General features: G+C 53.6%; 1 protein-coding gene across 2 annotated transcripts; it reads right to left on the reverse strand.

The window, feature by feature from the left end:
• Nucleotides 1–9: 9 nt before the first annotated feature.
• PCSK7 (proprotein convertase subtilisin/kexin type 7) lies at nt 10–23,706 on the reverse strand. Of its 2 annotated transcripts, XM_067751122.1 has the most exons (17): nt 23,565–23,706; nt 21,883–22,004; nt 20,962–21,444; nt 20,100–20,234; nt 19,328–19,493; nt 18,052–18,142; nt 17,099–17,153; nt 16,506–16,644; nt 15,601–15,701; nt 12,969–13,136; nt 12,411–12,518; nt 11,891–11,993; nt 3,681–3,837; nt 2,895–2,989; nt 1,986–2,079; nt 1,653–1,770; nt 10–1,385 (listed from the first exon to the last, which is right to left on the reverse strand). In XM_067751122.1, exons 3-17 carry the CDS (start codon nt 21,430–21,432, stop codon nt 1,023–1,025), a joined length of 2,364 nt encoding a protein of 787 aa, XP_067607223.1. In that variant the 5' UTR covers nt 21,433–21,444; nt 21,883–22,004; nt 23,565–23,706; the 3' UTR covers nt 10–1,022. The 2 variants fall into 2 exon arrangements, with proteins under 2 accessions (XP_067607223.1, XP_067607225.1); XM_067751124.1 differs by lacking the exon at nt 21,883–22,004 and having other exon boundaries at nt 23,565–23,664.
• Between the last annotated feature and the right edge of the window lie 294 nt (nt 23,707–24,000).

Raw genomic sequence — 24,000 nt, forward strand, 5'->3', positions numbered from 1 at the left:
GAGCAGAACTGTGAGGAAGGTTTTTATTTTGGAAAAGCTGTGCAGAAAAAATTCAACAAAATGTTGCTGTGAAAAGAGAAAACCAAATCTTAAGCGTTAAAAAAAAAAAAAAAATTCAAATCGACCAACTAGCTCAGAAGAGGGGAGGAGGCCAAGAATGGGAGGAAGAGTCGCAGCCTGCCAGGCAGATGGCTGGCCTCCGGCAGGCACGGCCATTTCCCTGAGCACTTTGCAGAGGAAGACGGGTGGTCGCAGGGCTGCAGGGCCAGTGACTGATCCGACACCTGTCCCAGTCCTGCCACAGACTCCCCCAGGATGTGCCCCAGCCCTGCCAGGTGCATCGTACCGATCCTTCAGGATGAAGGGTGGGCATGATGGTGAGGGGGTCAGGGGTGTGTTCAAGGTTGGCTTCTGATCAGGGCTAATGGAGGCCGCTGCTTCCAGGGCACGTGTGCCGAGCTGAGGGTTGACTGCCGTGCCCATATGCCAAGGTCCAAGGCTTAGGCTGGAAGGTGAGGGGGAGAGAGGAAAAGTCTGCTGTTTCTGGCCCCTGGGTCGTTAAAAGGACAGGCGTGTCTGGGGCTCTTCCCAGCCTCCACCCCTAAGCCCTCTTCCCAAGTGACCCCAGTGATGATTCTGCTGAGATGCTCTTCTGGCCATGTGTGGGTGAGGGTCCCTGTGCCCGACACCACTGGCTTGCCCTGGAGAAACAAGGATGGAGACCTGCCCAGCAGGGGCCCCAATCCCTTGTCCGGGACCTTCTCACCAAAAACTCCCGTTGGGTTGGAGGAAGGTTCCATGGCTGTTGCGAGACTGTAATCTGGCTCCGCTTGTACCTTCCGAAGGCCCTTGCCCTCCCTGAGTGTGGTCTTTAGCCAGAGGCGCTCTTTAGGCCCCTGGTCCCAGGTGGAAGCGTCGGGGCTGCCTTCTCCCCAGAGCTCCCGGGCCTGCGGAGCCGCTTTCCAAGCTTCCCCAGTCTTAGGAAGTTAGAGCCTCTCCCATGTTGGCTGTCAGGCCCAAGGTCAGCAAATCTGCGCCTCCTTCGCCTGAAGCAGGTCTGGGGGCAGGTGCTGAGGGCAGTCCAGGGCACTCCTGCTCTGGGACAGGCTCCAGTCCCCTTGATCCAGCAGGTCTGGGGTGTGGAGCCCGGAGGTGGCGGGAGGGCCCTCGCTCTCCATCCCCACTCCACCTGGATCCTGGCTGCTGCAAAGGGGCACTGATTCCAGTTCTGTCCCCTCCTCCTTGGCTGTTCGGCTGCGCTGGGGCCGGTGGCGGGGTCCACTCCTACAGACTGGGTGAGAGGCCACATTCCTCTGGCTCAAGTACACTTCCAGCATGTAGTAAATGGTCCAGAAGACGGCGAAACAGCCTATCAGCACCAGGGTCTGGGGGAAAGTCAGACACCTGTGTAAGGGTGGTTTCCCAGAACAATGGGCTCAGAAACTCTCTCTCTTCCTAGGGGCTGCCTCTCCCACCCCAAACCACTCCCCCTGTTCCCCCCACACAAGGAATGCCCTGGAGAGTTAGCCTGTAGAGTGGGGACCTAGGTCTTCCCAACCCCTCACTCCCCAAGTCACCTTGAGTCTCCCACCAAGGACCACGTCCCTCAGGACATTCCTGCCTGCCTGCAGCTTGGGTTTTGGCCCTCGTACCTTGAGGGTGTTCGGGGTGATGGTATAGCCATCTTCCGCTGGGATTTTCAGCCCGGGAGGGCAGGGCAGCGTGAAGCCATCGTGCAGGTATTTCCCACTCATGGCACTTTCTAGTAACCTGTGGAGAAGAAAGGAGACGAGGATGCCCTACTCAGCTTGGTTCCTCTACCGCCTGCCTCGCCCATCCGCCCACCTCACAGCCAGACAGACGGAAGCCCCACAGCAAACAGGGGAGGGCCACGCTGTGGGTTCCCAGGGAGGTGGCACTCCCTAAGTGGCCTTCTCCCTGACCCCGTGAGTCCCCCTCCCTCTGACACATGTGTCTACACCTACCTTTGTCTGTCCCTGATGTCTACTGGACTCCACACAGAGCCATATAGGGTCAGCTGCCATTGCCGGAGGATGCCAGGCTGGGACGTCTCATCTCCTAGAGCCGCAAGCAGGGTGGTCCGTGAGCCACGCCCCGCTGTTGGCCACACAGACAGCAGAGGCCCTGCCCACCCCGCCACCCAGAGGGACTCAGACCACATGAGCGGCCACAGTAGTTGTCTACCTGTGTCCCACTGACCCCAGGGTACTGCAGACGTGCCTCTCGGGGTGCCCTTAGGAATGGAAAGGCGGAGGTGAAAGGTGGCACTCCCAAGTGGAGAAGTTTTGCCTCTTTCATACATACATATTTCGGGGTTTCAGCTGGGATTTTTCTTGGGAAGAAAAAAAAAAAAAAAGTCCAGCTAAATTAAAGGAAGGTTTGAAAACCACCAGTCTGGTGATGAACACCTAACTTGGCTGGAAGTTGGGAGGGTTGGGTTCAATTTCCAGTCCTCACTGAGATACTGTGTGACCTCACACAAGTCACTTCAAACCTCTGCGTGGGCCTCAGTTTAAAAAAAAAAAAAACGGTGAAAATTAGTCCTGCCCTTACCTGCCTACCAGGGCTGGCCAGAGGATGGTTATATGAGAAAGAACTTGAAATGTGGTTTCAACAAGGAATTTTTGTTGCTATCCTGAGGAAAAATGGATCAGTCACTTCTCCAAGGAACATGAGAGGTAGTATAAATTAACAGTTCTAGGTATCAATGCCCATTTTTTTGGGTGGGGCTTACGTCTTGGCATCTACCCTCTTGGTCCGATGGCAACCCTATGTATTCCACCTGGGACAATTTCTGTGGGGACTCTGAGATCCAGAGGGACCAGATGACAATCACGAAAGGCAGGGCCCTGGTGGGGGGCAGGCAGGCTTACCTACATCCCTGACGACGAGTCTGTAGGTCCCTTTCGCTCTTTCCCCCCAGCACCGCACAGTGGAGAAGGTCCAATCATTGAAGCCATTGGGGTCCCTGGGGCAAGAACAGAGGAGACAGAGGAAGGCATGGAGCAGGGAACTGACCCCTTTGCCCAAAAGCATTTTCTTACTGTAGTAGCAGTTGTTGTCTGAGCTACAGTCATCGGGAGGGTGCCATGGAGGGCCCTCAAGTGTTGGTCCTTGCCCCTGGGATCTCAGGGGCTGAGGGACCTGTGTCAACGTAGTGTAGTGGAAAAAGCAAACGTGGAGAGAACACGGGCTTGGGAGTCCCATAGGTCTAGGCTTACTGCTATTCTCTCAGGCACTTAACTAGCTCTGTGACTTGTTTCCTCATTTGTAAAGGGTTACAAAGTCTACACTGCATGGTCCTTACTAGGATTAAAGAAACTTGTGACCTAGAGGGGTGGGATAGGGAGGGTGGGAGGGAGGGAGATGCAAGAGGGAAGAGATATGGGAACATATGTATATGTATAACTGATTCACTTTGTTATAAAGCAGAAACGAACACACCATTGTAAAGCAATTATACTCTAATAAAGATGAAAAAAGAAAAGAAACTATATTTCAAGTGCAGTGCTGAGCACATTGTAAGCACTTGAACAAAGAAGGTAATAAAGCCAGTGCCACGGTAGCTTAGGGCAGTGCCAGTGTCCACTCCTCCCATATCTTTTCCTGGAAAAGGCCCTTGTCGCAGAGAGAGCTCAGGTGAGGGCACGTGTACGTACGAGTCCAAGCTGCGGGGGGTGCCAATAAGGGACATCATGCCACTGGGGCAAAACAGCTTCAGTTCCAAGCTGCCACGTCGTGGATGAGTGATGGAGACTGTCACGGCCACGTGCTCCAGGGTCTTCAGCCCCGACATTTCCAGGTCCATCCTGCTGACTGTGGGAAGTCAGGCTGGGCAGCTGGGAAACCAGCCCCACAAACGCTTATGCCCTCACTTCACCCCAACAGACAAAGGAACATACTCATGGAAGACACATACAAATATCTTTGGCAACCCTGACTGAACCTCATGTACACTAGTAAATGGAACGCAGTTGCTGCTTTCAAGTTTACAATCGAGTTTAGAGTCCAGTTGGGAGGACAACACATACCCAGGACACAATGGAAGAACCAAACGGAGCAATTTCCGACATTCGTTCACCCAAAAAATAATTTACTGAGTACCTCCTACATTTCAGGCACTGTGCTAGCTGCTGGGAATAGAGAGAAAAGTTGGACATGGTCTCCGCCTTCTATGTGCAAGTGGAAAATGATATGCAATGCGGTCTACATAACTGATGCTAGAACAGAGATGAGTCAGATGGGTTTAGGCAGCCGTGAGACACACTCAGAGGGAGGAAGTGAATACGATTAGTGGAGTGTTGGTAGAGGGTATTCTAGAAGGAGAAATGGCATGTAGAAAGGCAGAGGTGGACATGAACAAGTTTCATACTGAAGGAAATACAAATTAAGAAAAAAAACTACTGAAGTGAAAAAATTTCAAGGAAATTGTGCTGAATGAAAAAAAGCCAATATCGAAAGGATACACAGGGGCTTCCCTGGTGGCGCAGTGGTTGAGAATCCGCCTGCCAATGCAGGGGACACGGGTTCGAGCCCTGGTCTGGGAGGATCCCACATGCCGCGGAGCAACTAGCCCCGTGAGCCACAATTACTGAGCCTGCGCGTCTGGAGCCTGTGCTCTGCAACAAGAGAGGCCGCGATGGTGAGAGGCCCCCGCTTGCCACAACTGGAGGAAGCCCTCGCACAGAAACAAAGAGCCAACACAGCCATAAATAAATAAATATAAAAAAAATGTTAAAAAAAAAAGGATACACAGTGTGTGATTTCATTTACGTAATATTCATGAATAACATAACTGTAGCGATGGAGAACAGATTAGTGGTTGCCAGGTGCTAGGGATGGTACAGAGGGGATGGGTGTGGCCATAAAGGGGTGGCACTGAGGAGTCTTGGGATGCAGTGGTTCTGGATATTGGCTGTGGTGGTGATTACACAAGGCTATACATGTGGTAAAATTACGGACACACACACACACACACACACACAGAGAAATATGAGTCTAACTGGTGAAATCTGAATAAGTGCTCTGCATTGGACCAATATCATTTTCTTGGTTTTGCTATTGTCCTAGAATTAAGACATTTCACATCAGGAGAAGGGTGCACAGGACTTCCCTGAACATTTCTTTGCAACCTCCTGTGAATCTACAATTATTTCAAAATAAAAAGTCAAAAACCCCCCAAACAAACAAAAAAACCCCACCAAACTACTGAAGTGGAAGACTCAGTTGGGGAATATTAAGAAATTAGGCTGCAATGAGAAATGATTCTTTCCAAAGCAACTTTCCTTTCATTAATTCATGCCGACAGGCAAAGCAGAGAGCAGCACCCCCATTTCACAGATGAAGAAGCTCAGAGAGAATATGAAAGTATGGGCAGGGGACCTAGCATGGGAAGGGCTTTAAAATTTTTATTTTAAACAAGCAACTGAGAGCTATTAGAGATTATCGAGCAAGGACAGAGTTTTAAAAAAAAAAGTGCTAAAGGAAGGTTACTCTCAACAGCTGTGAGTGGGCTGAATCAGAGTAGGAAGAAGAAACAGGTGACAGGAAGCCCAGCTAAAATGCTTGATTCTAAGGGTAAGCCGATGTGAGCGTGGATAACTGATCAAAGAAGAAACAGCGGGGAATTCCCTGGCTGTTCAGTGGTTAGGACTCTGTGCTGTCACTGCCGGTGAAATAAACCCTTTCTCAACTCTTGTGCCTGCTGGTGCTAATGGCATGGGCTCTGGAGCCACCCAGCCTGGGTTCAAATCCCAGCTCTGCCATTTACTAGCTATGAGAATTAGTTTATCTGTAACGTGTCCCCGTCACAGTTCATGGTTTATCATTTTTTTTTAAAATTTGTTTACTTTTTATTTTTGGCCGCATTGTGTCTTCGTTGCTGTGTGCGGGCTTTTCTCTAGTTGCGGTGAGCGGGGACTACTCTTCGCTGCAGTGCGCGGGCTTCTCATTGCGGTGGCTTCTCTTTGTTGCGGAGCACGGGTTCTAGGCACACAGGCTCTAGGTGCACGGGTTTCAGTAGTTGTGGCAAGCAGGCTTTAGAGCACAGGCTCAGTAGTTGTGGCACACGGGCTTAGTTGCTCCACGGCATGTGGGATCTTCCTGGACCAGGGATCGAACCCGTGTCCCCTGCATTGGCAGGCGGATTCTTAACCACTGTGCCACCAGGGAAGTCTCCATGGTTTATCATTTTAAGGTACACTCTCTGTCTCTTATTTTCTGCTGTACCTGGGGCCCCGGGCTCTGGAGAATGAAATTCCCAACTCCTGCCCGGATAAGGCTGCTAAGGATGGGAGAAGACACCTGGGAGTCTACCTTTTAATTGATCTCTCGTTTTACTCTCACACCTCATCTCTGCCTTCTGTAGTGCATGGGGCCTCCGAGTCCTGAGCCTTTGGGGATTCTGAGGCATGAAACGAGCCTGTTGCCTAGGTTTACCCTTACAGGTATTTGGTTTGCAACTTTCTTAGCCCTGCCCACTTCTCCACTCGTTTTCCGTCTTCCAAAAATGTGCTGCAATCTCTCCTTGGCTGTGGTCTCGCCTCTCATTCTCTTTGTCCTTGTGCTTATACCACTTTTATTCCTTTATTCTCACTTTGGTGAGGTTTTGGGAGTAAGCAGAGATAAAAGCACGTGTTCAATTCACCGTCTTTAACCAGGAATCTTCTTCTGTCCCCACGAATTTTTCAACTCACCGCAGTCTAGCTTTTGCCCCCATGAACAGACTGAAACAAAGTACTCTTGGCAGTGGAAGCACGGAGTCCTAACCACTGGACCGCCAAGGAAGTCCCAAAGTATTCTTCTTAAGGTCACCAATGGCCTCCTTGATAAACCAGGGACGCCCTCAGTCCTTGCCCGCTTGCCCACTCCCATCAGAACTACCCTAGATTCCAGTGACACCATCTTCCTGTTTTTTTTCCAACCTCAGGCATCTCTTCTCAGTTTTCTTCTGAGGCCCCTTTCCTCTGTCCACCCCCTTAATGTCAGCCTGTGTCCTAGGTCCTCTTTTATCCTTGTCTACCCCCAACCCTAGTGATCTCCTTCTTTCCCAGACCTTTCTCTTCCATTTTTATGCGGGTGACTCCCAAACCATTATCTCCAGTCTAGACTTTCAAACTTATTTATTCAACTGCTTTCTGAATACAACCTTTAGATGCTGCATAGAAGCCTCAAACACAGCAGAGCCCAAATTCTCTTCCTCAGCTCTTCACACTCCATAGTCCTTGCCCAAACCTCTTCTTCCTCCTGGGTTCTTAATCTCATGTGACGGCGCCACCATCTAATCAACGACTCCAGCTAAAAATTCAGAAATCTTCACATATACAGGTGCGTGTATATAGACGTACATCTGTATACGTACACCTTTATATATAAATTTTTACTATAGAAAGTTTCAGACCTATATAAATGGAGAAAACAGATGTTCTCAATACCTCACTTCAATAACTACCAATATATATGGCCAATCTCGTTTCATCGATGATCCCCACTTCTCCCCTCCCCAGATTCTCTTTTTTTTTTTTTTTGCGGTACGCGGGCCTCTCCCCGTTGTGGCCTCTCCCATTGCGGAGCACAGGCTCCGGACGCGCAGGCTCAGCGGCCATGGCTCACGGGCCTAGCCGCTCCGCGGCATGTGGGATCCTCCTGGACCGGGGCACAAACCCGTGTCCCCTGTATCGGCAGGCGGACTCTCAACCACTGCGCCACCAGGGAAGCCCCTCCCCAGATTCTTTTGACAGAATCGCCAGGCATCATATCCTTTCATTAGTGAAGATTTCCCATGTATCTCTAAAAGGTAAAGCCTCGGGAATCTCTCTAACTGCTCTCCTTCTCCCTTACTGCTAACATCAGTTGGTGATAATTGACCTCGAAGGCTCCCCACAAACTTCAAGATAAAGGCCAAACTCCTTACCATGGCAGACACAGTTCCATGTGGCCCTACCACCTGAGTTTCCAGTCTTCCTCTGCCAGTCAGGAGCCACGCTCCAGCCACACCACGTGACTTGCGCTCCCTGAAGATACCGTCGACTCTGCACGTGTTGCCCCTGCTGCCTGGATGTCCCTTTCCTCGCCTCTTCCCCCGGCTAGCTTACCTGGTGGGACTCAGGTCAATCTCAGTTGCTTTGAGAACCCTCCTGTGTCTTCCCTGGTGGCAAGAGGCACCTGCGCCATCTCCACTGCAGTGCTTGTAACACTGCGCTCTACCTGCAGGAGGGACTGTCTTTCCTACCAGACTGGGAGCAGCTCTCTGAGGGCAGGAATCGTGTCTTATCTCTGAATCCCTAGAACTTAGTACAGTGCCTGGGATGAGGTAGGTCTCACATACTTGTAGAATGAATGAGTCAATCAATCAAGAGACATTTCAGAGAAATAAGTGAAAGACAAAATTCTGAGGGCTGGAGGAAGACCTAGGGAGAGGCAAGGGATACAGTGGGATTGAAAACTCCCGAGTTTCAAGTTTGGGAGCCTAGGGAATGGTGATGGCACAGACAGAAATGAGAGAAACTTGGAAAGTAAGTTGGCTGTCGATAGGTGATAATGAAATCTAAGATGCCGTACATTTTAAATGTAAAGTACTGATGGGATGTCCAACAGCACACAGCGATTTAGGTATAGAAAGATGGAGGAAAATATTCCTGGCATAGTTGAAGGAGAGTGTTAACATGGAAGATAAGGGCCTAACGGAGAGTAAATGACACGTTATAGAGCACGACAGAACAGAATGGAATCCAAAAAGAGCCCCGCGAGTGCTTGTCTATGTTAGCATGTGTACGCAGTGGCACGTTACATGCATTTCCTTATTGGGGTGTTCAGCGACTTGGGTGGCCAGCCATGTGGCAACACGAGAACTGTTTTATTAGAATTAAGTGAGTTAATCCTTAAGCCAGTGCTTGGCACCTAAACACTCAAATCTTAGTTGATGATGATCATATTATTTTGCCTTTGGCAAGCTGGGGTCTTTTTCAACCGCCCTCCCCCCGCCCCACCCCACCCCGAAGATCCCAGGGATTTATTTGCCCATAATCTTGCGGAAGCCAGAAAAATCTCTACCCCTCTCACTGGTTAGGGATCAGAATAAGAGATGTTGATCTAGGAATCATTTGTGGAGAGGTGGCAGCGAAAGCCATAAACACAGCTGTGCCGTCGAGGGAGAAAACGTAGAGGGAGGGTCAAGAACATGGAATGAGTCGTAGAAGGCACTCTTGGTTTGGGAGTAGTGAGGAGAGCGAACAGAAAAACCAAGTTCCTTGGGCAGAGAAGCCAGAAGAGGGCCATGGAGCAAAGGAGGTCACTGCAGCCGCAGGAAGAGGGAGGCTGCCACACAGGTCTCGTTAGTCCAGTCAGAGAACAAGAGGGCTGAGAAGGATGGGCTCTGAGCTGGCCCCTGGTCTGAGCAGGAGAGGGGTGCTGTGAGTGATGGAGTAAGTCTTCAGCGGTGGAGAGGGTGTGATAAAGGCGAGCAATTGCTTTGGTTAATTCATTTGAAAAGGTTACTGGTTGGAGGGGGGCAGAGACTTAAAAGTGTTTCCTAACAGATGCTCGGAGGGTGTTTGAAGGCAGGAGGAGGAATCAGTGGGGAGAGAAAGACTGGGCAGGAGAGGAAGATTCAGAGCCAGGAAGGAACAGGACTCAAGCATGGCCAGAGGGGGAACCAGCACTGGCTGTAAACAAGGATAAAAGGGTAATTGCAAGTGGTGTTCGGGAATCTTCTGTAAATACACACAGGCTCCCTTGTGTTTTGGATACTCCTCCCAAACCCCGCCCTCCCTCTCACCCTCTGGTAGAGATTTCAGACCCAGAGTCAGAGCTAAAGGAACCAAGGGGCGCCAATCCCCTTCCCCCTACATCCTCCTCCTGTCTTGCTCTAGAGCTGCCCTGCCCAAGAAGGTGGCCACCAGCCACATGTGGCTATTTAAATTCAATTACAATAACACACAAACTTAGTTCCTCAGCCACACGAGCCACATTTAAAATCTTCAATAACCTCACATGAATTGCACAGCACAGATAGAGAACATTTTCATCATTGTAGAAAGTTCTCTTGGACACCACTGCTCCAGAGTCTTAGTGGTATTGCACCCCTTTTCCATCTCAGGGATGTTCAGTTCCTTCTACCTTACAAAAAAGTTCACCTTCCAGCCCTTGGACACTGACTCACCCAGGTCTTGGTGGGAAAGACTGTTCCTTGGCTATAGGGAAAGAGGTTTACTAACTGTCCGGGACTATGCTCAGCTCTATGTGAACTGGACTTTCTGCAGCCTCCAAGCACGCCCACAAGCGTGAACCTTCAGTTCTGTCTGCTCAGGGGTGAATGGGGTCACGACAGAGGGGAAGACACCTTTGCTGATCTTGAAGATCGGCAGTCCGCTTGCTGCCCTCCAAACCAACGAAGGGCTCCATTGGCAAAACTCGCCGGGTCTTCACCTCCCTTCTCTCCGTCCTTCTCTCCCCACTACCCCACCTCCCACTCTCCTCTGCCCAGGACAACCTGTCCTTCTTTCTCTTGCTTCCTAGTGACAAACGAGCAGGTGCCAGATGCCTCTATACCGAGGGAAGTTTGTTAGACACGCTGGGGAACATCCCTGGTTAGTGGGAAGCAGAAGATGATGAAGCTGGGAAGGACCCTAAGTCGACCCCCTCATCTGAGGGATGCGATTGCGGGTTAGCAGCCCTGGATGGGAGGTGCAAGTGAAAAGACATACTGTCCCCAAGACATGCACGTGCGAAGCCCCGAGGTTCCTACTGAACCGCATTCCTGGGAACGTTCCTGCACTTCTCTGCCTTGGCTGACGCTTTATGCCCTTTCCAAGACAGCATTCCTTTTACGGAAAATGCAATGAACTGGGCCCATGGATTTCCTTCCACGTAGAGGGGAAACTGGGCAAGTGCTGGACATGGTTAGGGAGAGAGACAACAGGACTATTCCCAGTGAAACCTCCACCCCAGGGATGCCGTCTCCACCTCCCCTCCATGCTCCCATCTTTGGCCATTCCTCCTTTTGCCACTGTTGTGGTTTGAACACTTCCTAGGAGGATGGGAAATGCGAAAACAGTTCCATTTGTGTACAAAGCATGACACGCTTCAATCTTCACAAAAATTAGGGAATAACTCTGCCTGTCAAAAATCCTTGAGGAAAAAAATCCCCAAGGAACTGGAGGTGAGGAAAACTCCCCAGTGGGAAGTCCGGGAAATCTGCAGACAGAAGATCCTCTTGCTCAAGTGTCCCAATCCAGCTGCCCTCTTCTCTGGGAAGGGGCTCAACCTCTGTGCTCAACGTAAGACGACATCTCTGACTGACAACACACGGCCCTCACCCCTTCAGAGAGTCCTAGCGGCCCCAGGTGTGATGGACGCGTGGGCAGAGGGAGGGCCACCACAGTCTAGGGAGCCCTCTAGGGACTCCTCTATCCTCCCCCTACAGGCCCCAGCTGACTCTCTCTGTACTAGACAAGCCTGAGAATCAAAGGAAGACATTCTCAACTCCCTCATTCCAGCCAAAGGCCACCGGGTTGCAGAGGATCGTCTGGCACGTTCCTAGCATGGAAGTCAAAGGAAAGTCTTTCAACTCGTGCCTTGTCTCCCAGGTCCCAGTCCCAGCCCTCCCACCAGCCTTCCTAATCGCTTGCTCGGCAGTCCTTTCCACCACCAGTAACTCAGGAGAAAGGTCTCGTTTAAGCACCCGGGGGGCCAGCCAACTCAGAAGCAGCAACATGTCCTAAAATGGTCAAAGAAAACTCCACAGGTTTGGCTGGAGCTCAGCTCCTACAGGAAGGGGGTAGGATCCGGCAGGGAGGATGAGTTTAGCTTCTCCATCACCCCGCCCCAAACCTCAGGCCCACGATTAACCCCCTTTCTGCTGACTGCTTACCATTCCACAGGACCTCCAGGGGGCGGGCGGACAGTGGGATAGCCTTGTTCTCTTTCAACACGGGGCTGACGTAGGAAGCTAAGTAAGGGACAGACGTCCAGATCTATGAAAGGAAGGGGGGACGGCGAATGAACAAACAAGATGGACCCCACACACCCACTCTCATCTACTTGGCCCCTAGGGCACTGCTCTTTGGATTTCCCCCTTCCTCACCACCTTCCTTCGCTCCCGAGGCTCCTGCGGACCACCTGGACTGCTCCCTATGGCACCAAAGCAAGGAAATGCTGTGTCCAGGACAGCAGATGAGGGGCAGAGCACCCTGAGGGCTCCAAACGATACTCAGGTCCCATTTACTCTCCACCGGCAGTTTAGAAACTTTAATTATAGTGTTGAGCCTGCCTCTTCCCTTGTAAAAGGGGCCTCAGATGAACGAGCATTTATTAGCACCTACGATGTGCCAGGCAGTGTCTTAGGCACTCTCCCCACCTCCTCCGCCATTCCACGCAGGACACCTATTCACCTTGGCCGCGTTCACGAGTCTCCAAGCATTGAGCAGGCCGAACCCGTGCTGGTGGCTGTGGCTAAAGCCGGCCTCGTTGGTGATCCAGTCCGCGCGGCGATCCTCATACTGAGAGGACAGGGGTCCCGGTTAGCCTCTCGGATTTTAAGTTTCCCTGCTCGCCCTGCTAGCTGATCCAGTCCAGACTCTCCCACCAAGGCTGCTAGGAATGGATTTCCCAAGGAAAGCTGGGACAAAAGGGCAAAGGCCTGTGATGTCACCAGCCCAATGGCCTGTTTCTAGAGAGGGAGCCAGGAGCCAGAGGCTCGAGTCAGGAGCCCAGCCGGAGCTCTCCTTTGCAGGTAAAAGGGCAGCCGCAGAACAGGTGCGAGTGAATTTAGGTCTGTGGTCTTGATGGGGTCCCCACACTTGTTCCGTGCACATGCAACTCTGGACGGGATTTGGCACCCAATGTCTGGGACACCTAGAACCTGAAGCCTCCTGAAACCTCCAAGTCCTTGGGACCGAAAGTCTGACGTGGGCTGGGCCAGGCCATTTGTCCACCTGCGAGGATCTCACCTGGGTGGCTGTGAAGACGATGATGTGCTGGACGTCACGCCACGTGAGGCAGGGCCGCACCTGCAGCATCAGGGCTATCATGCCGGCTGCCAGAGGGGCCGCGGCTGAGGTCCCCGTGTGGCCCTCGGTGCAGCCTGTGCCCTTCTGAAGGTCCCAGTCTGTGGTCACCTGGGAAGCGGAATGGAGAGGACGGGGACTGGGTTAGGGACTGTTCCCAGGTGCTGTGGAGGGAGGGGTGCGGGGCTGGGCCTCAGCACGAGCCTCCGGGGGCCCTTCCATTGCGAGAGCTGAATGTCTAGCAGGTCGGGATGATGGAGATTCTTCCTCCTTCTTTGCCTAACAAGAGAATCTCTGGAGAGTTGAGAAGAATTAAAAAGTTACTCTGGGGGTCTGGTTACTGTGGGGGAGGGGGCGGAAAGGAGCTGGAGAGAGGGGAGAGGCCTCACGTGCAGAGGATGGTTTCCTGATTCCGGCTCCTCTGGTGACCCCTTCCCAAATCCTCCACCCAACCCCAGCCCCGCCCCTCCAGACCCCACAGCCCTTGGAGACAGAGGAAGTGGCCGGGAGCTCCTGGGCCCCAGCTGGAGCGGGGACAACAGTGACGGCACCGGTCGAGGAAATCCAACTTGGCGGCTCAGCGACAGGGCCTGGAGTGACATCCGTGCGAACAAAGGGAGTGTGTTCCCAGGGGGAGGAAGCTGTCCCCTTGTCCACCCGTGGGCTCAGCATGGGTGTAGCATCTACACCCCCTGCCCACCCTGGCCCGGGGCGATCCACAGGCCTCCCTGCCTCCCTGCTCTGGGCCTGGCGCCTCGGGTGGTTTCCACGAGTCCCCCCTTTTCCACCTGTGGTCCTGAGGTGGGAGGTGAGAGCGGGGGTCAGGGAGACACAGCATCTGTCTGGCATCCAGTTCTTTTCACGCTCTAATCCACCCTGGAGCCACAGAGGGTTTAGCCGAGGGGGCCCTGCCTAAACCTGCTCCAGGCCAGGGCCCTCCGGATCTGGCACGCGGTGCCCACGCTAAGACCAGAAAATCTTCTTCCAAGCTTCTCTCCTGGGTCAGATACCAAGGTGCTAACTTCTCCCAAGAGCTGCCCTTTCTCCACTGTACTCACTGCTCGCCTTCCAGCTGTTACAGAGGCTGCCAAGACATGTCATTTTCACTCAGTCTTCGTGTGCATGGAAGAGGAGGCAAAAACTCTCCAAGTGGAAGTCTCAGTGAGGGTGGAAAGCCTGGTCTGTGCCAGGGAGCAGGTTGATTTTTTCCTGCTACGGAAACAGCCTCACAGTGACAGTCTAGTGTGTAGCTGTGAGGCCTGTGAACTTGCCTGTGGCAGGAGCCCCAGGCAGCCACTGGAAAGGGCCGGGCAGCAGACGGCGGGCAGCCTGTACCTCCGTGCCCGCCCTCAGGAAGGCAGCCCCACCGAGCTGGTCATTGAACAGAAACTGGCAACTGGTTTCCAAGGCAAGAGCGTCCCAAAGATGGGAGCCTGGCTAAACAAACTCTCTTTTCATTTCCGGACAATTTATAGCTCAGATGGAACGTGGTAGGGGTGGGGGTGAGATGCGGAGCTGCGTCAGGAGGAGAAAGGCAGGTGGCGCACAGTAAGAGGAACCATTGTGCTCGGCAGCCTTCGCGGTCCCTCGCTGGGGCCGGGTCGAGCAGGTTCCCGAGAGTTCTGCCAGGATGTTCCTGCTCGTCCTCCCAACCCAGCCTGGCCTGGGGTGGGCGTGGGTGGTGCCCTCCGCACCCAGACCCCCGCCTGCTGAGCGAAGCCTCCTGCCCACTTACTTTAGTCAGCTCCCTTTTTTCTTCTCTCGGGGTGGGGAAAGGGGCTGGGGTCACCGGGCCCTGAGCCTTAAAACACTGTGCTGACCAAAGTCATTTAGTGGCAAAACAGAATTTCAGTCTCTGGGAAAGTGAATGTGACCCAGAGGAAGCAGCCTAATTCCCAGCGGCCCTGGAGAGCGCTCCCAACCCAGAGCCGCTGGAGAAATGTGACACCACCTGGCTGCAGCCCAGCTCTGCCCCGAGAGCCCCTTGTCCCCGTATCCCTCTGTTCGGGGCACTGGGGACTGGCAGGCAGCTCTAGGATGACGGGATGAAGCTCGGCCAGCTGGGTGTAGGCACGGAACCCTGAATTCTTTCACAGGTTTCCACAGCTTGAGAAACTCCACTCCCTTGCTCCGACCTCTTGTTTGCTGTGGCTCCAGCTCCAGCTCCAAGGAAAGAGCTGTCTCTCGGGCTGACTGAGACACTCCTGACTCCTTTTCCCGCCCATTCCGTGCCGACAACCACTAGCTTTACTCCCAAGGATGAACAGGAACAGAGCTCACAGTATTTACATAAGGGCTGCATAGCAGTGGAATGATGATCCTTTTTTTATAAAGGCCACAGAAATTTAGCCAAAGACCATGTTCTACCAAAGGAAGACGTTTCAATCAATGTGATACTTAATCAATGTGATTCCTATGATAACATGCATATTTGTAAGTTAAAATTTTAAAGATAAAACCCCTTTACACAGATATATTTAGAGTCCTCAGCTCCATTCTTCCAACAGGGGCAGACCCTTAGGGACACAGATCTGCTAGGGAAGAGGAACCCGAGGGCCCGGCGGGGGGCGCTTACGATGCTCCGGAGCATCTTGTCCCCACCGCTGAAGGTGACCGCCAGCGTGGAGGCACACTCCTCTGCGTAGAAAGGCATCCGTCCCTCCTCGTCCACAGCACCTGGGGACAGAGTAGGGGAAATGGGAGCAGAGATAAGGGCCTGATAACACCAGAGTCATCTCTGAGTTATCACCTGGGGGGTTGTCCTGAGTTTAAAAAATGATCTCAGTGGTCCAAGTCCTTCAAGTACCCACACTCCTCACCAGGACAGGCAGCCTCAAATGGCAGAGGGTATTCTGCGCCCTAAGACCATTCTTTCAACAGGCTCCAGGGTGCATCTGGGGGCGCTCCACCCCAATACCTACTCATCCATTCGCACATGCATTTTCCTCAACATTTATCAATTACCTACCGTAAGTCGCACACTGTGTGAGGCATGGGGGCCATGGGAGAAGGGCACAGACCTGATCTCAAGGAGCCCATAGTCAGGGAGGAGGTCGGGTAAGTAAATGAAAACAACCGGGATGCTAAATGCTATGGGAGGGAGCACAGGCAAAGGGCATTTGGGGGTCAGGGAAGGCTTCAAGCAGGAGCGAAGGGACCCATGGAAGAGAGGCCAAAGCAGAGGCCTAAGCAGCTGTGGGGAGTGGAGGCGGGGGGTGGGCTTGGTATCCCCGATGATGGGTGGAAAGTGCTCCGGGGTATGACTTCTAAGGAAGTCCTGACATCCTCCGAGAGCAGGGCTAGTCCCTCCTAACTATCAGAGCCTGAAGAGAGGAGCAGATCATGCATACACTTTTAGACAGACCCATGGAAGCTGGGGGCACACCCACATACATGGTCCCGTCACGACTGAGTGTCTCTCTCTCTCACACACACACAGGCGTGAGCACACATGCACACTCGGGGCCACCAGGCCACTACCTATGGTGACTGTATAGATGGAGTTGGCATAGCCATCGTAGTTGCAGTTGTCGTTGTGCTGGCCCCCATTGCCACTGGCTACCACGAAGATGCTCCCAAAGCCCTGGCGGCCAGCGATCACCCCGTGTTGCAGGGCAGCCTGAGGGGCAAAACGTCCAGGTCAGTTGAGGAGTTCATAGGAAGACCCCAACCTCCATGCCGCTCACTCTTTCCTCCCCTTCTAGAAGGAAAAGAAAAAAAGCCAAGGGCACTGGACATGGGAGAAACAGATTTAAAGATGGCCTCAAGGTGAAGAGGCTGTTAGTGGAACAGCTGTATGGTGCACGGGCTCTGCTTATCAGAGAGGGTAGGGCCAGAAATGGGGAGCCAAGCACACAACCAGAGCGAAACAATCTCAAAGCACTGCTCCATTTCTCTCTAAGAACATCCTCCACACTCCCCCAACCCCAGGTCAGGAGCGCTCTTCCCAAAGGAGGTGCCCGGGCTACATGGTAGGTCTGGCCCTGCAAATGGGGGTGGGGCGGGAGCAGTTCCAGGAACGGAATGAAGAGGGGGTCCTAGGTCTCCCAAGTCTCCACGCGGTCCCCAGTTACCTTCCCAAGCTGATGGGGACCGTCCACCGTCTTTCCATCGTCATCTGGTCCCCAGCTGTTGAGAGACACCCAGTGGGAAGAGCCAGAGCCAGGCTGTGGCTGCCCACCCAGGCCCCCCAGGCTCAGCCAGCCGTCCCTCCGCCCGGGCCCTTCCTCTCCTCCCAAGGGCTCCAGCTCCGGACTCCCATGATGAAAGGACACAGGGGTCAAAGGTCCAGCCCTCACTCCGAAGTGGAAAACAGAAGTACGTGCTAAAGTTCTTCTTGTCCTTGGAAACTTTCCCAGTTTAGGACTACTTTAACCTGACCCTAAAAACCCTTTCTCAGGTCCCCGGGGAGTACAGAGTGGTAGAGATGGATGGGACCTAGGGATCTAACGCTAGGCTTGATGGCAGAGCACCAGCGAAGGGAGTATCTGGGAAAGCTCTCGGGTCTGAGGAGTTCTCCATTCTTTCTCTGAAAGGAAACGTCCGTGTGGATAATGCCATGCATTTACAGGAGACACTGCTTGGGGAAGAGCAGGTACCATCAGTGCTGGGGGGCAGCCCAGCCTCAGCCCCTCCTTATCAAACACCCCCTCCCCGCCATAACCGTAACCTGGAGCTGCAGGTGTGTTTCTGGGGGGTGGTGCTGGGTGTCCAGCTCTGCTGTGGTTGGAAAGGAATGCCCAATTTCTTCCAGAGCCTTCTGAGTTTGATAAACAGATAAACACGAGGCAGGATGGAGCACTCCTCGTGTGGCAACCTGATTACTGGGGTGACAAGGGGCTTAAGACTGAGAACCCAGACGCTGGGGGTCTGGAGAAATGAGGGCAGTGGACTTACAGGCTGAACCCAGTGGGGAGAGCCCTGCTGGGACCTGCCCGAGTCAGCCCATCCTGCTGTTCTTTGGTTGGAGGATTCGCCCAGGGCCCGAGCCTCTGGCCCCCTCACCTTGTTCCTGGCTCTGCCTCACCTGCAACTGTAGATGTCATTGATCTGATAGTGCTTGTTGAACGCCACAGCCTCCATGCTGTCTGTCAGGGGTCCATCCAGTACCCGGATACCTAGGTGGTGAAGGCCATACCGGCTCCTCAATAAAGCTGGTCCCCTAGACGGGGAGCTGGGTGCTGGGGGGCCCCCTGTGGAGACTTACTTTTCCTCTAAGTGCTCTTGGGTCTTTTGAATTTTTATACCATGTGCATGTACCTGTCCGGAAATATTTTTTAACATAATGCTAAATCTTAGACTTTAAGGATCCTGGGGTCCGGTGGGAAGATGCAGAGCCTAGAACGTAGGGAATCCAAGGTCCCCTTCTTCTGTGCATCCTCAATCATGTCAAACACTGCAGTGGTGCTCGACACACAGAGGGTATTCAACAGATGGTACTCATCAGCATTACTCCTCTCACGGATGCCTAATCTCACCCAATAAAATGGGGTGGGTCACATCCTGGTGACCACATAGGGCGGAATGGAGCTTTCAGAAGGGACTTGGGCCCTGAAGGTTTCTGGCTCCCTCTGTAGCCTCATTCGCAGAGAGGGCTGCTGACCTCTGCTGGAGTGTAAGAGGAATACAGCCAATCTATTCCAACCTCGGAAATGCAGGTCCCAAGCATTTATGAGGAATCACGCGGACAGCGTGTCCCCATTCATCCCCTTCACCTGCCTCAGTGGACAAAGACCGAGAGGCAGAGGAGCCGCAGTACCACCCCAGCGGGGGCCAGGGCTGTTCCGCTCTCCTGAAAGGTTGGAGAGCAGACGGTGACCATCAGAAGGGCTGGGAACGGGAGAGCTGGGAGAAGGGAGAGGGGCCTCCACAGACACACGGGGGTCACGGAGGAAGGGCAGACCAGGAGGCACTTGGTAAACCATTAAAATACAAATACAGCATGGATGAGTATAAGGAGTTATCATCACAGTGAGCTGAGCATTGACAGGGCGTAACCATGATCAGAAAAAGGGAAGAGTCGTCTGCGTAGGTGGGGCCTGGGCCTCCATCTCCCATCCAGAGCACTTCATACTTTCAGCTGTTTTATACAGTGGGGTTCACTGCTAAAAACATGTTGGAAACATAGTGCATTGAAAAAAATCAATGAACTGATAAGTCCTGCAGACACCTATTCATAAGCTTAACCTTTGCTTTCTGCTGTGTGTTGAAAGTGAAATAAAGTCGGGTTGGAATTCATGGGGGAGGGACAGAGGATGGACAGCTGTCACAGGAGGAATGTACCGAGGCTGGACTGGAGGTACCTGCTATGCGGCTCCCATACGCCACTCCCACGGCACAGAAGCTGTTGTTGGGCACGGCAGCGATCTCTCCTGCACACCTCGTGCCGTGGTGGTTGCCATTCTCCACATCCGGGTGGGGCATGGGGTCAGGGTCGTTAGAGTTGAGGTCATAGCTGCCCTCGGGGCTCTGAAACAAGGTGGGGGGGATGGGCGGGGCATGTGGTCACTCGCTGGTTTACAAGGGGTCAGGTCTTGGAGCTCAGGGAGAGAGGGGAACTGGGATTTGGGGGCTCTAAGCCAGCACTGTGGGCCCATCTCTGCAAACCACATGGGCTGTGAGATATGAGGACAGGACACCTTGAGGCAAAACTGAGAAGCGCTGCAGCTCTTGGGAAATTTCTCTCTTGGCCATTATAGATGTGCCTAGGAGCCGCTTCCATGGTGTGGGAAGCCTGGGATAAAAGAGGTTTGGGGCTACCTAAAAGTCAGGCTTTAAGGAATTTGTGCAGAGAGGGAAGCTGCCCGCAGGGGCCACTCCTTACTCCCCAGGGCAGGGAGTGGCAGCAGGAACCAGGAAGTGTCTCCCTTGCTGAGCTGGAGCCACGTCCAGTGTCTTAGCTACCAGGCTGGAAGGCTGGCTGCGGAAAAGGAGTAGATGAAGAACACCATCCCACCTTCCAGGCCCTTTCATTTGGCCCAATGACCTCTAAGAAAGGGGACAGGCCTGAGGGAACATCAAGAATCAGATAAGGCCCGGCAGTGGGATGGGACGGGTCGTTCCAGTGCCACTCACATAGTTGGGTGCGATGTCCTGGATGGTGTGCTCCACACCGTCGTCCACGACCACCACGGTCACCCCTTGCCCAGTTACATTGCGCTCCCATACACCCGTCACGTTGATGTCCCTGCCGGGGCTCCGCCGGTTATTCTGCAGGAGAGACAGGGTCAGGAACTGTTCTCTGAGCCCTGGGAATCCAGTGACACACAGCATAGCCCACGGAGAGACAAGTTACAGCGAGCAGCCCCTGTGCACTCTTGGCCGCCGTCAAGGAGCCAGAGAGAGGTTGTAGACCAATAAGGGTAGGTGGGGACAGAGCTAAGGAGGGACACGTGAGAGCTTTGCCACAGCCGAGGTCTCCAGGAAAGCCTGGCATCACTCATGGGCAATAAGGGTGAGAAGGTGGCTAGGGTCAAGGGTTGGACAATATAATTCATAGGCCATATGATACACATTATATTAACACCGTATAATATAACGTTACTAGTTAACTCTTGTAAAGCGTTTCCCATGTGGGCACAAGTACCTTAGTTCACTTAACCATAACCATAACCATTACAATCTCCATTTGACAGAAAGGGAAAGTGAGGCACAGAGAGGCTAAACAGTGCACCCAAAGGTACACGCTAGTCAGTGGCAGGCGGCCCAGGCAGCCTGGTCCCAGGGCCCACGCCCTGCCACTGCAGTCCGCCGGCTCTCTGGATATGAGCACAGGGAAGGTGCAGCCCGAGGACGAAGCCCACTGTGGAAGCCCACAGAAATGTCTCCTCAGGCAAAGGATGGGGAACACTGAAGAGTAACACAGACAAGAGGCCACTAAGGCACGGGGTACCCCCCGCCCAGCATCTGAGGCCCGAAGCTGCAGGGCTGGACTCACCAGGTGCCACTGCTGCGGGTATTTGGGGTCATTGAAGTGGACGCTGCGCTTGGTCCGCTTGAGCAGCCTCTGCTCTGAGTGCCAGCGCACGGCTTCGTGCCTGGCCAACACGGCCTCCACCTGCTGCCGGACGGCCTCCACCTGCGGGGCCTGCTGGTGCCCTGCTGGCTGGACCAAGAGGTAGTGCCCCTGGAGCTCCCCGATGCGTCCTGCATTCACCAGCCCTGCCGCCTGGGCCAGGGCATCTGCCCGCTGCTCCAGCGACTGTTCTTCCCTTTCGCCTTCTGGGCTGTCCACACGCACCGCCCAGCTCAGCCCCTCCGGACCCCGGGCCCCAGGCCCACCTGCCCCCACCAGGCCCATCACCCAGGGAAGCAGTAGGAAGAGCCCGGCTAGCTCCAGGCAGAGGCAAATGGGCCTGGGGCCCAGGGGGGCATCTGAGTGTGGCACTTTCTGCCTCCCCTTGGGCATCAGAGCAGTAGGCTGCAGACAAAGAGAAAGGACACCAGAGGTAAGAACGTGATAACACGGCACACCTGGAAATCCCTAAGACATGCCTTTTAAATCATTAAACATGTGATCCTCTCCTGTTATTCACAGTTATCTCTGACCAACAGGGATAAGCCCCCAGGGGCAGCGTGGGCCAGCACGAACCCCGGGGGGTCCCTCAGTGACATGATTATCACTAGATGATCAAGCAGGATGTCTAGTTGCTAACAGGCACCGTGCTGCTCTTTCCCACTGTTGCCATGAAAAGGGCTCAGAGGTCATAGGACTCCTGCAAATTCCTGGCAGAGTCATGACCGTTCTTTAGAAGAGACCTTCCTCCCTTCTTTAGAGGCAACAGAAATCTTTCCCCAGCTGACGTCTTGGTTCCCTTGTCCTGAGGGCTAACTCCCCGCAGTGGGGCCCCGTTCCCACCTGGACCCTGAGTGAGGCTGAGCTCCTGGTCTGGCTAACCACCTCACGCTCATTTTGTGCAAACGGAGAAAAGGCATCCCTTTCGCTGTGAGCAGTGGTGACTCCAGGCACAGATTGCAGACCTGTAGGCCCCAAGAAAACAAGAAATGGTGTCCTCCCAAACCCAGTGGAGCAAGCAGAGGCTGGCCATGAACTCTAGGATCCGTGATCAAAGAAACTGCAAGTGATTAAGTATCATTTCCAGGAATCCCAAATAGGTCACAGACTAGAACCGAACTGGTCCAGTAAGGCCAGATCAGTATATAATCCAGAAACCGTACTTCTCGACCTAAACGTCAGGCCATAGTCTTTTCTTTTTTTCCTAGATGCCTAGAAGAGGGCTTGAACTCTTAGCAAAAACCCCTCTTGAAAAAGTAGGTGGTACTGCTTCCTAGAAGTCCAGGGGGTAGTAGCTAACTTCCTGATTTCTGTACCTGTGGATGCCAGGGGAAGTAAGAGTAGGCGGGAGGCGGGTGAAATGGGGAAAACCCGAGCATGCAAACAAAACTGAACAGGCGTAAGAGGCAAGTGGACACCCTGGGGAGAAGGGGTGATTGGAAAGCAGCACTAAAGGGCTACTCTTAGTCACTAGCTCAGCAAGTTGGCTGAGAAGTGAGGGCTCAAGCTCTAAACCTGGGACTGCCACCCATGGTTTGACAGAAGGGCCAAATGAGAACTGGTGGGCAACTGTGGGGACAGAGACAGGTGAATGGGTGACAGAACATGTGTGTCCCTATTGGTGGCTGGGCTTCAGAAGCATCTGCTCTCTACGGGGGTGGGGTGTAGGGGGGTCACCTTGAGGTAGGGCTTAGTACCCACACAAATATGCAAATGGATTAGTCTCAAAACATTACATAAACATGGGTATTTTACCGAAGTCTCTTTGGAAAGGGAGAAGGGGACTTCCGCCACCTAACATTTCTCTCCCCAAATCTACATATCTCCTTCTCTCTTTTCCTCTGAGGTTCCCGGGCAAATTCCTCCCTGCGCTCCAGCAGCGTCGACTGTCCCAAGATATTCAGGTGTCCTTCCCAGTGTGCATACAAAAATCTTGTTAGATAGCCTGATAGTGACCCAACTAGGCAGGCTCCTTCAATCTCAGTAGAGCCCATAGATTTCCGGAAGAGAGGAGAAACCTGACCACTACATCCTCCAGTCCCTCTGGCAGAGCGGTACGTTAACCCCACCCCAGCCCTCACCCTAGGCTTCTGGGTAAGGAAACTTAAATACCCTCTGAAAGTAGATCTCAAACTTCACCCAACTGCTAGGCGTGTCTTTACAGCTCTGAGGTGCCAAGAGAGAAGAGGAATGATACGGACAGCCCAGAGTCCAAGATTCTGCTCCCAAGAGACTGTCCTCCTCGCAACCTCTACACCTGTTCCTAGAAACCAGGCTGCGTACCGGGGTCAGTTTCATTGATTTCCCCCTCCCTGGCCTCGACTGCCCCGTGCAATGTGCCCCTCTCCTCGGAGGATCCACACTATCCTGGATCCAAGACTCCGTGGCCCCGTCTCCCTGGGCTCCCCCACGCCGGGACTGAAGGCGCCCTCTGTGCGGCTCCCTCGTCCTCAGACACCGGCTGCCCCCCTGTTCTAGGCCACCCGGACTTCCAATGCCCCGCCCCCACCGAGTTCTCAACTCACCCGCCTGGCCGCAGCTGCTGCCGCCGCCTCCTTGCGGAAACTCACGGCTTCCCGGGAGCCCGAGAAGCCAGTGACAGTAGCATCACTTCCGCCCAGCGGCGCAGCCAATCAGCGACGGGTCCCCCGGCCGGCCCGACCAGCCGGGAGCAACTGGCTCTAGGGGGCCGGCTCCTTCGGGCATCCTCCACTGAGAGAGCAGCGTGTGTGGGTGCTTCTCGCGGGGGCCCACCGCCCCGAGTTCTCGGGGCATCTTCAAGAGGGACCTTCTCTATAGGGACGGTCCTCTCCTTCATGGTGTCCTCTGGAAAGGGCATCTCGGTTGCGACCTTTAAAAACACCTCGTTCCTGTTCTTCCTCTGATCGTCATGACCCCGACTCTCCCTGTAATCTTCCTAGAGGGGGTCCTCCCTCCACCAAGTCTCCTTCCTTCTCGCGG

This window comes from Pseudorca crassidens, chromosome 9, assembly GCF_039906515.1.
Source record: "Pseudorca crassidens isolate mPseCra1 chromosome 9, mPseCra1.hap1, whole genome shotgun sequence".
NCBI classification, from domain to species: Eukaryota; Metazoa; Chordata; class Mammalia; order Artiodactyla; family Delphinidae; genus Pseudorca; species Pseudorca crassidens.